The 13,655-nt window shown below is 45.1% G+C and overlaps 1 protein-coding gene across 2 annotated transcripts in view; it reads right to left on the bottom strand.

Moving 5' to 3' along the window:
• MTM1 (myotubularin 1) overlaps positions 1–13,655 on the bottom strand; it is a 96,330-nt gene that overhangs the window by 3,689 nt on the left and 78,986 nt on the right. For both annotated transcript variants that reach the window (XM_041741471.1, XM_041741472.1), the window contains 4 exons: positions 12,006–12,212; positions 10,308–10,400; positions 9,600–9,713; positions 4,710–4,886 (listed from right to left, as the gene is read on the bottom strand). In XM_041741471.1, coding sequence (XP_041597405.1) covers positions 4,710–4,886; positions 9,600–9,713; positions 10,308–10,400; positions 12,006–12,212 — 591 coding nt within the window. The remainder of the gene's footprint in view (positions 1–4,709; positions 4,887–9,599; positions 9,714–10,307; positions 10,401–12,005; positions 12,213–13,655) is intronic.

Here is a 13,655-nt window from a genome sequence, read left to right as displayed (position 1 = left end):
CATCAGCACTAGTGGCTTCTGGAACCAGCCCGACTTCCACTGCGTTAGGCTGAAGCACCAACAACGGACGCTGTGACAACGGCGCGGTGACAAGCAGGCCGCACCCCGGCCCTGGTCCGTGACGTGGAGCAGAGGAGGCCACAGGAGCCCTGGGTTCCAGACTGCAGATGAGCTGCCCCGACAAGTGAACACAAGGTGGCCACAGAAATGTACTTTCTCACAGCTCCTGGGGCTGGAGCCTGAAATCAGGCTCCCTCTGGAAGCCCCAGGGGCGGCTCCTTCCTTGCTTCTTCCAGCTTCGGGTGGCTCCAGGTTCCCTGGCTCGGGGCTGCATCCCTCCCACCTGTGCTTCCACATGGCCGTCACCCCATGCCGGTGGTTCAAATCTCCGTTTCTTCTTAGAAGGACACCTGTCACGCAATGTAGGGCCCGCACCAAACCCAGGAGGATGGCATCCTCAGGTCTTTAACTTAGTAACACCTCTAAAGACCCTTTTCCCAAGTAAGGTCATGTTCCACAGCGTTTGGGGGAGACCATTCTACCTGCCACGGGCTGCCGAGTGGTGGACAGAGGCCAGGTAAAATGCCACAGACATGTGACTGTGCCCGTGCTTCTAGTGGTGCTGGTGTTTCCTTTTCTTTTTCAGGTTTTATTTTGAAGTCATCTCTATGTCCAACGTAGGGCTCAGACTCACAACCCTGAGGCCAAGAGTCGCACACTCTACTGTCTGAGCCCGCCAGGTGCGCACACTGGTGTTTCCATTAGGGCTCTGGTTACACAGGTCCACGGGGTGGGAGAGGTCTCCTCCTTCCTCCTAACCCCGTTCTTCCAGTAAAGCCCTGTTTCTTTACTGTCACTGCAGAATGTGAGGTTTCTCAGAAAGGCACAGGTGGCATTAGAACAGGAACGTCACACCCAGAAGGTGCTGCGCGCCACCTGCTAATGTCTTTTGTCCATTTTTCTCTGTGTATTCAGCCGAGGACAGATACTGTTCTGGGTGCCTGGGATCCCTCAGTGAACGATGGAGGCCCAAGTCCCCATTCTTATGGCTTTTTTTCCTTCCAGCAGAGGGAGACACACAAATGAAGGCTACCACAAGTCTGAGTCACAGCGGGTGTTCAAGGGTGAGGAACACTATGGAAAAGCCGAGCGAGGTAAGAGGGGCAGGACTGGCGGGACGCTATGCCAGGCCTCGGAAGCCACTGCATGGACTTCGGCTTTGGTGCCGGGCGAGGTGAGCAGCTCCCAGGATGGTTCTGAGTGGAGGGGCGGCGGGATCTGGGACGTGCTTTACAAGGACTGCTCCGGCTACCATGCTGACACGGACCAGATGGAAACAAAGGTGGAACCGGGGAGCCCAGCTAGAAGTCTAGGCAACACCACACAGCCTGCATCGGGCCAGCAGCTGGGGGGCAAGGGGGGTCCTGGTATGAGGGGTCTGGAGTCATATGGGTTTTGAAGGCCGAGTCCAGGAGGCTCTGCCGACTGGAGAAGGGGTGCAAGAAAGAAGGGAGTGGAGGCGGGCGGGCTCCCTGGTTTCTGGCCGCAGTGACTAGGGTGGAGTTGCCAAGAACCGAAATGGGGAAGACGGCAGCAGGAACGGGTTCTGGGGGACCAGGAGCTCCATTTTTGACATGTCCACTTCGATCTGCTGTGCTGGGACCGTTCATGATCGCCGGTCGGTCCTCTCCCCTGTGCCTCACCTGCCAGGGCTCCCCACCTGCTTCTGGGCTCGACCCTCCCAAGGAGCAGGGCAAGTTCTTCCTCGATGTTCGCCTACCTCGACAATTGCCGTGGCTATTTTTAATACTTCCCTTTCTGCAGACGCCTATTAGAATCAGTCTGTTACCGTGCCAGCAAGTACATTTAGACAAGAAAAAGGAACCAGAGGTACCAAAACCATCTTTTGCAGGTGACAAGGCTGTATAATTAGAAGAGTCATGAGTGTAGACGAAAGAGGACTCGAAATAAAGAGAATTCAGTCTAGTGATGGGCACAAACTATCCAGAAGGCAAGAGCCTACAGACAAACACAGACCTTTCAGGGGAGACCAGGAAAGAGTCCCAGAGACAAAAATCTCGGGAAATGAAGTTTAAATTAAAGTCAAGTGGCTGTAAGCACTCCAGCCCGGCCGCTCGCTCGGGACTGACGTGACGTGGAGCTCAGCACAGCATACCCGACAGGCCACGAGCTGGCTGTGGAACTATCTCGGCCCTCACATGGGTTTTAGAGTCTCACTCCTTTTGGCGTTCCCATCAGAGATGACCCAAGCGTCACCGGGTCAGCCTGTTCGCAGCTGACTGTCCCTGTTCTCATCCTCTGGCGATCGCTGCGCGAAGATGTGAGCTTGCTGGCGTGGGCCTGGTTAACGGCGATGGGGGTGTGCTCCCCAAGGCCCCACTGGGGCTCTTAACAGGCCTCACTGGCCACTCCTGCTTCCGATATGAGCCATCCCCGCATGTTCATGCACGTACCAGGTTGGCTGACTGATAGCTCTTCAAACGCAAGCATTGCTCTTTCCGTCAACTCTGCTGAGTTTCTGTGCTGGGGCAACGGTTGGTGGTTCTCGCTTTGAAAAAGCACAGTAACCCCGGCTTCTTGGAGGCTAGAGCTCATTAGAGGGATGGGCTCTATCTGCCTTTGTATCTTTTAGCACTGCTGGTGTACTGTGGTGCTGTGACTGCTACCGGCACCCGGTAATTGTATACCAGCTGGGCCGCACAACTGAACCACAATTTCACTTTTAAGTAGTTAAGTATATTCCTTTAGGTTTACATTTTATAATTCAGAAAGTCCTCCATGATCCGATTTAAATCTATTTCTGTATGAAATAATGTTCCACAGGAGCTCTGCAAGGAAATGTAATGCATTCAATTCACACTTCCATTGTGACATTTCTCCCCGAGCACTATCATCGCCGGCTTCTGTTCCTGGGCGCCCCTGTCAGCCTGGGAGCTCCTGGGGCCAGAGATGACCTCTTCCTAATCTCTGTGCCTTCCCCCGACGCCCCTCCCCCTCAAGAAACACAAAGAGATGTGTAGGACCCTCCACGTTCAGAAAATCTATATAGAAAGGGTAAGTGACTTTCTTTTTTGAGTAAATTTCACAGATCATAATACAGACCAATTACTGTCTCAAAATAGAAACCTCTATCAAAAAAATGTGTGTTCCTATCTGGCCCAGTTCCATTTTGCTAAGCTCTATGAAAATAAAGGGGTAGATACAGGGTAGTAAGTTATTCTAATGATGTTTCTTCCTACTTGACTTGTCACAAAATTTTTACCTTTATATGCTCAGAAATGAATTGCTCTAAATTCCTTGCGTTTTCAGAATTTCTCCAGGTACAAATGGACGAGGGGAGATTAGAGAATCTGTACAGAAATTGTTGATACTTTCTGATTACTAATTTTTTTTTTCAGAAAGGCCACGGCAAACACGGGAGAGGCTCAATTTCTAGGAGACGGTGCACATCTATATGATATTTTTTAATTAGAAAAGGAACATGTCCCCTGTAACAGCAGTTAGGGCCCTGGCAAAGTTCCCATTTCCTCTTGACTTGATATTCCAAGCGCTGGAACTACCGCTAAATAAATTCCCTCACTGTGCTTCTCAAATCCCAAACCAAACAAGTGAGTGTTCTCAAGCCCTGGAATCTGTCACTTGCCGAGAGATTACACATTTCCACCATTACTGAGTCGCAGAAGCCTTTCATGCGAGCAGCAGAGACCTTGAAACGAGAGTGCCAGCTTGAAGCGGGCATTCCCCAATGGGAAGAGGGGGGCAGAGCCTGGCGTGCGGCCAGCTGCCTGAGTGGGATAAACAATCTAAGAGACAGACTGCAGCGCCCGGGCCCTGCTGCTGCCCTGCGATTTCCAGCGGGATTAAAGCTGGTGCTTCCGCAAGACTGGCCTGTGAGAACAGGTAGTCGACCATCCAAACCACAGGAAAATGTGCAAACCTTCACAAAAGGGCAATCACAAATACTGAATGTTTAAACTGGAGGTACTTCCGAGCCCTTACAAATGGGCTGCATTTTTCTTCTGATTTTGGAGGGAGAATGTGGTGAGAACGGAAAGCCCGAGTGTGTCTTCGACAAAACGTGGAGTCTCTAGCTTCAAAATTCATCGTTTCTCTTTCTCATTGATAAATGGCCCACCGAATGCACTGTCCACTGACAGATCAAGCATCTTTATTTTAGAAGCCAGGACTCTCAGTGAAAGGCACTACGCTGATGTTAGCTGATCTGGTACATATGCCTGACGCAGACAGAAGAAAATGTTTTGTTTCCTTGAAGGGTCATCTAAGTCTACTCACTGGAAGGGATTTTATTATGATGTACGACAACGTCCACTAATTGAAGGAAATCCCTGGCCATCAAAACTCAAAAAAAATTTTTTTTCCAGAGCTTCAAATCAGTTTACATTTTAGTAAAAAGATAAAAAAGATGATTATATATATATATATATATATATATATATATATATGTATATTATTAAGACAGTTTAACACCAATCAAAATAAGTGGGTTAGTAATCAAAAACAATTTTTAATTAAAGTCGCATTTGAAATCTAGTGTAAGTTTCTTAGTCCATCTTCCCCCTCATAATATTATTAAAAAAAAAAAAAACAAACCACTACCAAGTAACATTGTCTAAATCCAGAAGTCACCAACAGACATCACTGCCACTGAACATGGTCACTTCACTTACTTGTTGCTTGATCCTGGGGTTCCATCTAATGTAGTAATTCACCCAAAGTTCCAAGTGACGCATACTGGCAACTGGATATAAAACTCGATTGATTTCTTTAGTATAGAAGGGATTTTTGAATTTGTCCTTATTACTGTTTATCAGTGACCATAAAGATACTGTTCGTTCCGTCACTTTCTGGAGAGAAAGAGAGAGAGTACAGCCTAAGTACAAACACACAAGCACACAAACCATTTTTCAGCCTGTGGCAATACAGTTGAGCCTCAACTTGAATCACACATTTACATTATCCCCATAATAGTTCAAAAAGCCTCATGGGCCAGTGAGTGTTTAGCAGCCACTTACTGGTATTTGCATAGATAATGGTCTAGCTTGAGAGCTACTATTTCTGCCAGAAGACAGAGGCACAGGATGCTGTACCATTAAGTGCAATTCACTGACCTAAGACAACTATTCCTGGCTAGGTAAAACATTTATGAACAGATGGACAGAATGTTCTTTTAAATTCAGCAGAAAGAAAAATTATCATAAGACCCGGTCAGCCTTCTTCATTTTTCTGCTTGTTAGAACTGTCAAATCTTAACCTCTGCCTGCTTGACAGTAGCTATCTAGAGGTAAAGTCATTTTAACCAAGCAGCCAGATGTTCAATCTATACCATGCTACCGTCCAAGACCTTTGAAAACATCTGGACAACTGATTTCACTGAATCTTTACTTTGTCCTTTGGTGTCCACCATCTCAAACACACACTCACATTGTCTTTGTTTTTTTTTTTTTTTATATAGATTTTTACCCATTTCGAGCGTACACCGGGAAAAAAAACCCCAAGCTTGGGAAATAAAAGGTACAATTATTAAAATTACCAAAGGCAGAATTTGAGACTCTTCCAGCAATGACTTCAATAAGGAAGGACCAATAAGCTAAAACTGGAAGCTAAAAAGAACAGCTTGACACAAGCGACTGAAGAAATGTCTTTAACATGCATATTTCAGTAATGTGAACAAGAAAAATGGCAGCATAAATTTGCCTTCCTTGGAATCCACCTCAAACTTCATTAATTTCTACCTTTCTGATGCCACGAGCTATACTGTGTTGTGTTCATTTGCATGCTTGTTTTTATTTTTATACATGTCCATACTGTAAAACATCAAATAGCCTGACCAGGTTTGTCATGAAAAAAAGAGCTCTCTCACCTCTCCACAAGCAACTGTGTTTGATTTTTAAAACTGATTTATTTTATTATCTGGTACTTAACCTCCACATCTCTAAAATAATATGCTTTCCCTGATGCTTGGGGGCTGTTCAGCTATAGGCATCACTCGCTCTGTACTACCTCGGACTCCCGGCATGAAGCACAGCTTTCATGAGTCAGATATTTAGTGTTTTGATCCCTACAATGAAGCAAAAGCTACTCTCAGGCCACGCAGTCACTTTCTGTGATTTCTCCTCCTGCATGATTTTTGTCGTCTTTCCTGGATTTAACGACTATCTCTTCTGTTTGCTGACTTCTCTTGGTACTTATTATTTCAACTCCCAGTTCTTCCTCTAACGTCTCAAAACTTTGTCTGACAAGACACTCAGCACCTCCGGAGCTCCCAGTTTCATCCTCGGAGGAGAGCAAGCCACGTGGGTTGCTCCTGAGCTGAACCCGGCTCACATCTAGGATTTCCTTTCTGTTGCACCCAGAGCATCCCTTGTTGCCTCTCTCGGAGCTGGGACTCCTGCTTCCTGAGTTCCGCAGTCCTCTTTCTTGTTTGCATGGAGCCAACCCTCCAGCAGCTTCCAGAGAAAGGGCTTGGCATGGGACAGAACTCTTGATGCCATGCATGTATGAGAATAGCTTTGGTCTCCCCAAATATCTGGTTGAGAGTTTGGTGGCTAGAGAATTCTAGGTTGAAACCATTTTCCTTTAAAATTCTGATGGCAACGCTCCATTGACTTCCAGCTTCCAATACTGCTATTGAAGGATTTTGTCTTCTTGATCTGTTTCTTTGCAAATGACTCCCTCCTTTTCTCTCTGGAAGCTTGAAGGGTCTTAAGGATCTTTTCTTTGTCCTTGGTGTTTTGAAGCTTCCCAAAGATGGGCCTTGGTATGGGCCTATTTTTGCCCACCATGCTTGGGCACTTGGCAGGCCTTTTGATGTGGAAACTTACGTATTTCAATTCTGGGAAACAGTCTCAGATTGTTTCGGTGATTTCCTGTTCTATGGCCTCCCTGTTTTCTCTTTCAAGAAGCCCTATTTTGGACTTCCAGGACTGGACTTCTAGGTTGCTGATCTTGTTTCCATCTTGTTACCTCTGTCTCTAATGCTGGACTTTCTGGGGGATTTCCACTTGTCTTTCAACACTTCTTCTGAGTTTTAACCTCTTTTGATATCACATTTTTCATTTCAAGTTGTTTTCTGATCTCTGCATGTTCTTTCAAAACAATATCCTGTTATTATTTCTTGGTGCCAGCATTTTATCATCTTTCTAGGGATATTAAATGATAGCTGCCTGTCTATGTCGCTCCTCTCCCTACCTGGTAACCATTTCTTCCAAGCTGCTTTCCTCCCTCCTGGCTGGTTCTCTGCTATCATTTGAGAATAGAGCACTGAAGAGCTGACTGGAAGCTCTGGGATCATGACACTTGTCAATGTGAGCCTCACTGTGTGCAACCCTAGGTGTTGGTATCTTTAGGTCCTTCCTCCTGGGCTGGTCAGTTTCCCCAGGGGTGATTTTTTTCATTGAGGTGGAGTCCACGTACTATAAATTTACCATTTTAAAGTCTACGGTTCAGTGGCTTTTAATACATTCACAAAGTTGTCTAATCACCACTTCTATCAAGTTCCAAGAGGTCTTCATCACCCCAAATGGAAGCTTCGGACCCATTAAGCAGGCATTCCACATTCTCCCCTCCCTCCCGCCCCTGGCACATACTCATCTGCTTTCTGCCCTGATGGACTTGTTATTCTGGACGTTTCCTATAAATGGAATCATGCCATCTGTACCTTCTCATGTTCAGCTCCCCCATTAGCATGTTTTCGAGGTCTGTCCATGTTGTAGCATGGACCACACCTTCCTTCCTTTTCATGGCTAAAGAAGAGTCCAGCATACGCCTAGGCTGCATTCTGTTCATCCTGTCAGCAGCCGACAGACCCAGGGCTGTTGCTCCCCCTTTTAACTCTTTGAACACCTATGTATGAGTTTTTGTTTCAACTCCTGTTTTCATTTCCCTTCAGTATGTGCCTAGGAGTGGAATTGCTAGGTCACAGGACAACTCTTAGCTTTTTGAGGAACCACCAGATGGTTTTCCAAGGCAGCTGCACCACTTTACATCCCTGCCAGCAATGTATGAGGGCTCCATCTTCTCCCCTCACTCTCGCCAACTGAGAAGGTTCTCCTGTGCTCCCACCCAGAACATAAGGACCTGCTGCCAGAATGCTGGGAGTCATTAGGGAGAGTGAGCTGGGGCCCTCACAGCCAGCTCCTGTCACCTGAACCCCACTCTCATGCTCTCTTGAGAAGAAACCTGTGTCAGAATCCTCAGGTCCAGAGCCAGAGGGGAGGGGATCTGGGGAAGCTAACTGCTATTTCTGGCTCCCAAAATTTGGTTATTACATTTCTCTTTCTTTCTTGTTGAGTTTAATAAGTTCTTTATAGATCTTGGAAACTAGCCCTTTATCTGATACGTCATTTGCAAATATCTTCTCCCATTCTGTAGGTTGCCTTTTAGTTTTGTTGACTGTCCAAGAAACAAACAATCCAATCATGAAATGGGCAAAAGACATGAAGAGAAATCTCACAGAGGAAGACATGGACATGGCCAACATGCACATGAGAAAATGCTCTGCATCACTTGCCATCAGGGAAATACAAATCAAAACCACAATGAGATACCACCTCACCCCAGTGAGAATGGGGAAAATTAACAAGGCAGGAAACAACAAATGTTGGAGAGGATGCGGAGAAAAGGGAACCCTCTTACACTGTTGGTGGGAATGTGAACTGGTGCAGCCACTCTGGAAAACTGTGTGGAGGTTCCTCAAAGAGTTAAAAATAGACCTGCCCTACGACCCAGCAATTGCACTGCTGGGGATTTACCCCAAAGATACAGATGCAGTGAAACGCTGGGACACCTGCACCCCAATGTTTCTAGCAGCAATGTCCACAATAGCCAAACTGTGGAAGGAGCCTCGGTGTCCATCGAAAGATGAATGGATAAAGAAGCTGTGGTCTATGTATACAATGGAATATTCCTCAGCCATTAGAAATGACAAATACCCACCATTTGCTTTGTCGTGGATGGAACTGGAAGGTATTATGCTGAGTGAAATGAGTCAATCGGAGAAGGACAAACATTATATGTTCTCATTCATTTGGGGAATATAAATAATAGTGAAAGGGAATAGAAGGGAAGGGAGAAGAAATGTGTGGGAAATATCAGGAAGGGAGACAGAACATAAAGACTCCTAACTATGGGAAATGAACTAGGGGTGGTGGAAGGGGAGGAGGGCGAGGGGTGGGGGTGAATGGGTGACGGGCACTGAGGGCACTTGGCGGGATAAGCACTGGGTGTTATTCTGTATGCTGGCAAATTGAAAACCAATAAAAAATAAATTTATTATTAAAAAAATTAAAACAATGCCCTTTCCTGATGTTTTTATGGTGTTTGGGGAGGAAGACCTTGCATACCTTTAAAGTCATTCCCACTCTCTGAAGGCAAAATCAATGTCTTACCCCTGCAGTAAATACCAGACACTCAACAAACCCTGGCTGGGGTGAAAACATCCAGGCTCAGTGTTGAAAAATGAGAAACTCTGCATATCCCACAAACAAAGCTATCAAAAGTCTTTTTATTTCATGGCAGACTAGACACATTTAACTAAAAAGATGAGCATTTCCACTCACCTGTTTTTCCCGAGCAGATTCACAGTTGTACAAGAAAGTACCAAACCGGCAACTATACAGATGATCCAAAATTGTAATCAAAAATCGTTCATTGAATTCAAAAGCTGTAGGGAACTAGACAAAAACAAATAAGGCAACAAAGCATGAAAACTTGGGATGGATCTTCTATAGGACTGAAAGGAGGTACCAAGGTAATGCAACATTGTCGCCTTCCAGGAAGGCCAGCAGAGGCTGCCATCGGCACACCTCCCACAGCTCATGTTTTGGTGCTTTGCACAGGACTGAGGAGTTTAAAAGAACATCAATTAAAGGGCCAAAGATGAAAAGCAAACTGATTTTCTGGGTACTCCTGAGCATACAGGGCGTACAAGGCATCTTCCCTATTTACGGTGTCCTATATACACATGCCAGATGGAAGGACTGGGAAAGATGCCTTGGGACTGTCGATTCCATTAGGGAAGAGAATGCAGTTAGATACGGATTTTTTCAAACATTATGGGAAATCTCAGACATAAACAGTAATGAGAATAAAACAGTAAAGCCCATGTACCCATTACTTGGCTTCAACAATTATTTACATATGGCCAGATGCGTTTCATCTCTAGCTCTGCCCTGGATTACTGTGAGGCAAAGGCAAATCCTGGACATTTAATCAAAACACTTAAATGTGAAGTTAAGTGTATTTTTGTTCCATATATATCCTCTTACCTGTTTTGACATTTGCCATACACAATCAATAAACTGGAGAAAAATAGGAGACCGGTCAGCGTCGGCGTGGTTTTTATCACCATGACCTATTCTCTGAAATGAATGGGTGAAGACGATTTGTTTTCATTGATGGGTACAAAACCAAGAAAGCATATAACCCACACAATGTGACAATACAACTCAGCAATCTGCTTTCCAAATGCCAAGTTTCTCAGACAGTAAACAGTATATGTTTTTTCTGTGGCAATACAGAAATGTTAAAAAGTTTTGAAATAATGGGGGATCCCTGGGTGGCGCAGAGGTTTGGCGCCTGCCTTTGGCCCAGGGCGCGATCCTGGAGACCTGGGATCGAATCCCACGTCGGGCTCCCGGTGAGTGGAGCCTGCTTGTCCCTCTGCCTGTGTCTCTGCCTCTCTCTCTCTCTCTCTGTATGACTATCATAAATAAATAATTAAAAAAATTAAAAAAAAAAAAGTTTTGAAATAATGGAAATCAGGGGCGCCTGGGTGGCTCAGCAGTTGAGCGTCTGCCTTTGGCTCAGGACATGATCCTGGGGTCTTGGGATCGGGTCCTGCATCGGGCTCCATGCGGGAAGCCTGATTCTCCCTCTGCCTGTGTCTCTGCCTCTCTCTCTGTGTGTCTCTCATGAATAAATACATAAAATCTTTTTTAAAAAAAGGAAAGAAAAAATGGAAATAAAGTCTATAAACATCTGTAATGGACCCATGCTGAGGGGCAAAGCATCATCACATGTGTCACAACCACTTCTATCATCAGCTGCAGGTGGACAGGGCCAGCTCATCCTGCAGGTAGGTTAGCAGCTAGAAGGTACCAACATCAAGTTCAAAGCCTCGAAACCATGTTCAAAAGGGTGTGATTATTAAGAAGTGAAGTTATTTCTTCAAACAAGACAAAAACCTCACCATTTCTTATTTAGAATGATTCTTTCCACTTGCAAATGTTATTCACACTACTTAGAAAATGTGGAGAAGAATCATCTGAGGGAGCTTGTTAAAAGGCTTTTTCAGGGGCGCCCAGGTGGCACAGTTGGTTAAGCGTCCGTCTCTTGATTTCGGCTCAGGTCATGAGCTCAGGGTCCTGGGATAAAGCCCTAACTCCATGCTCAGCAGGGAGTCTGCTGGAGATGCTCCCTCTTTGCCCCTCCCCTTGCTTGAGCTCGCATGCATTCTTTCTCCCTCTCAAATAAATTTTTTTTTTTAAAAAAAAGGTGTTTTCAAATGGTATCTGGAGATAGACCTGGAAATAGGAATTTTAATAGGTTCTCTCAATTTTCAAAATGCTATCAGAGAATAATAACAATAATAATAATAATAAATAATAATAATAATAAAATCCTCGACTAAAAGTCTAGCATCTCTGCAAAATGTATTTGGCTCTAATGGCTATAATAATAGCTGGGAAAGAATGGTCATCCTATCCTCCTCCTTTCAAACAATTTCAACATTTCTATGCAGGTTCCTGGCATTACCCTCAAGTCAAACTGTAAATAGTGCAGATGTATAAACATGCGTCCTATGACAACTTGACCCCAAGGAGTCGGACATCTTCAAACGTGTACTTTTCATTTGACTCCTCAGATTTCCTTTTCAAAAGCAAATACATGGTTTAACAACTAGCTTTTAAATCTCGAACGGCAGTGATGTGACATTTCAAAAATCAGGTTTATTGTTTACTTACAGATGCAAACTTATGTCCAAAACTTATCCATTCCTTTTGTACCAATATTTCAAAGCCCTCGATGCTCCGATAGAAGCTGTCGAGCATCAGCATGGCCAAGGACGTCAGCTGGGCAGTCCTGTCCCATCCATCGCTGCAGTGCACGAGCACTGAGCTCTTCCCTGAAGAAACTCTGTCTGCTACTTGAATGGCTCCCGTCAAAACAAGCTGCCAAAGAAGAACAGGCGAGTTGGTAGGTAGCTGTGAGGTACTGCTGAAATTTGAAATGATAGTTTTTAACCCTAGAAAAAGTCCCGTTTTCAAATACTGCTACTGTCTGGAACAGAAAGATTTCTGTGAAGGAAACACCAGGAGCTGCTGGACCTGTGACTAGGGTATTTAAAAAATCAAACAAAAAACAGCCCAATGCACAAAAACCCACATTGCATTTCAAGTTTACTTTCGCGTATGTGATTACATTAGCATACTAAGGGCTGTCCTAGCCAAGTTGCACAGACTGTGGCTTAAATGACAGGAACGTATGATCTTGCTACGAGTCCAAGACCAAAGTGGGCAGGACCAGGCACCCTCTGAAGGCTCTAGGGAAGGACCTGTTTCAGGCCTTCTCATAGCTTCTGGTAGTTTCTTGGCCTGTGGCAGCAAAATTCCAGTCTTCACATGGCCTTCTCCCTGGGCATGTGTCTCTGTGTCCAAATTTCTTCTCTGCATAAGGACACCAGTCTTATTGCATTAGGGGCCCACCCTACTCCAGTATGACCTCGTCTTAACTGCTCACATCTGCAATGACCCTGATTCTAAAAGGTCACACTGGGGGGTCAGGACTTCAAGACATGGAAGATTTTGGGGGGACAGCACAATTCAACCCATAGCAGTGATCATTTTAGAAAAATCGCTGGCCCAACAGGTCCAGCCTAGACCTTAAGGGCCCGATACAATGGAAATCACCTTTGTTATAAGTTGACAAAATATGAACTGTTCGATGGCTCGTAAGTAGAATACTTACGTAAAGATAAAGTGATGGCCTTCTAGTGAATGTTTGAGACTTAAAAGTACTACTAAACTTATGTATACAAAGAGTTACTGTCATGATGTCATTTTTGGATGATTTGGGTACTTATGGAGTTGTCCTTTACAAATCACAGAATGTACCCATCATGACCGCGCAGTCTGAGAAGACCATGTAAATGTATATGGTGCCGCAATTATCATCACAATCCAGTCATAGAACGCTTCCACCACTCACAAAAAGTCTCGTGCGATCTGAGCTCAATCTCTGCTCCTCCCTCAGCCCCCAGCTACCAGCAATTTGCTTCCTATCTCTGTAGTTCTTCATGGACTCGAAATTTCATCTAAATGCAATCATATGATAGGTGATCTGTTATGTCTGACTTCTTTCACTTAGTGTCACAGTTTAAGGTGCATCAGTGTTGCAGCCCACATCATCCTTCCTTTTTAAGGCCCAAATGTCTCCCATTGTACAGACAGATCATATTTTCTTTGTCCGCCCATGGGCTGATAGACGGTTGGTTGTTTCTAGCATTGGGTTACTGCGAGTGACGCTGCTGTGAACTCTGGCACCCACAGATCTATGTGTGGGGACTTCAGTTTTCATCTCTCTTGGGTAAATACCGAAGAGTGAAATGGTTGGGT

This window comes from Vulpes lagopus, chromosome X (genome assembly GCF_018345385.1).
Source record: "Vulpes lagopus strain Blue_001 chromosome X, ASM1834538v1, whole genome shotgun sequence".
Taxonomy (NCBI): domain Eukaryota; kingdom Metazoa; phylum Chordata; class Mammalia; order Carnivora; family Canidae; genus Vulpes; species Vulpes lagopus.
The sequence above is the reverse complement of the archived record's forward strand: the minus strand, read 5'-3'. Positions and strand labels throughout refer to the sequence as shown.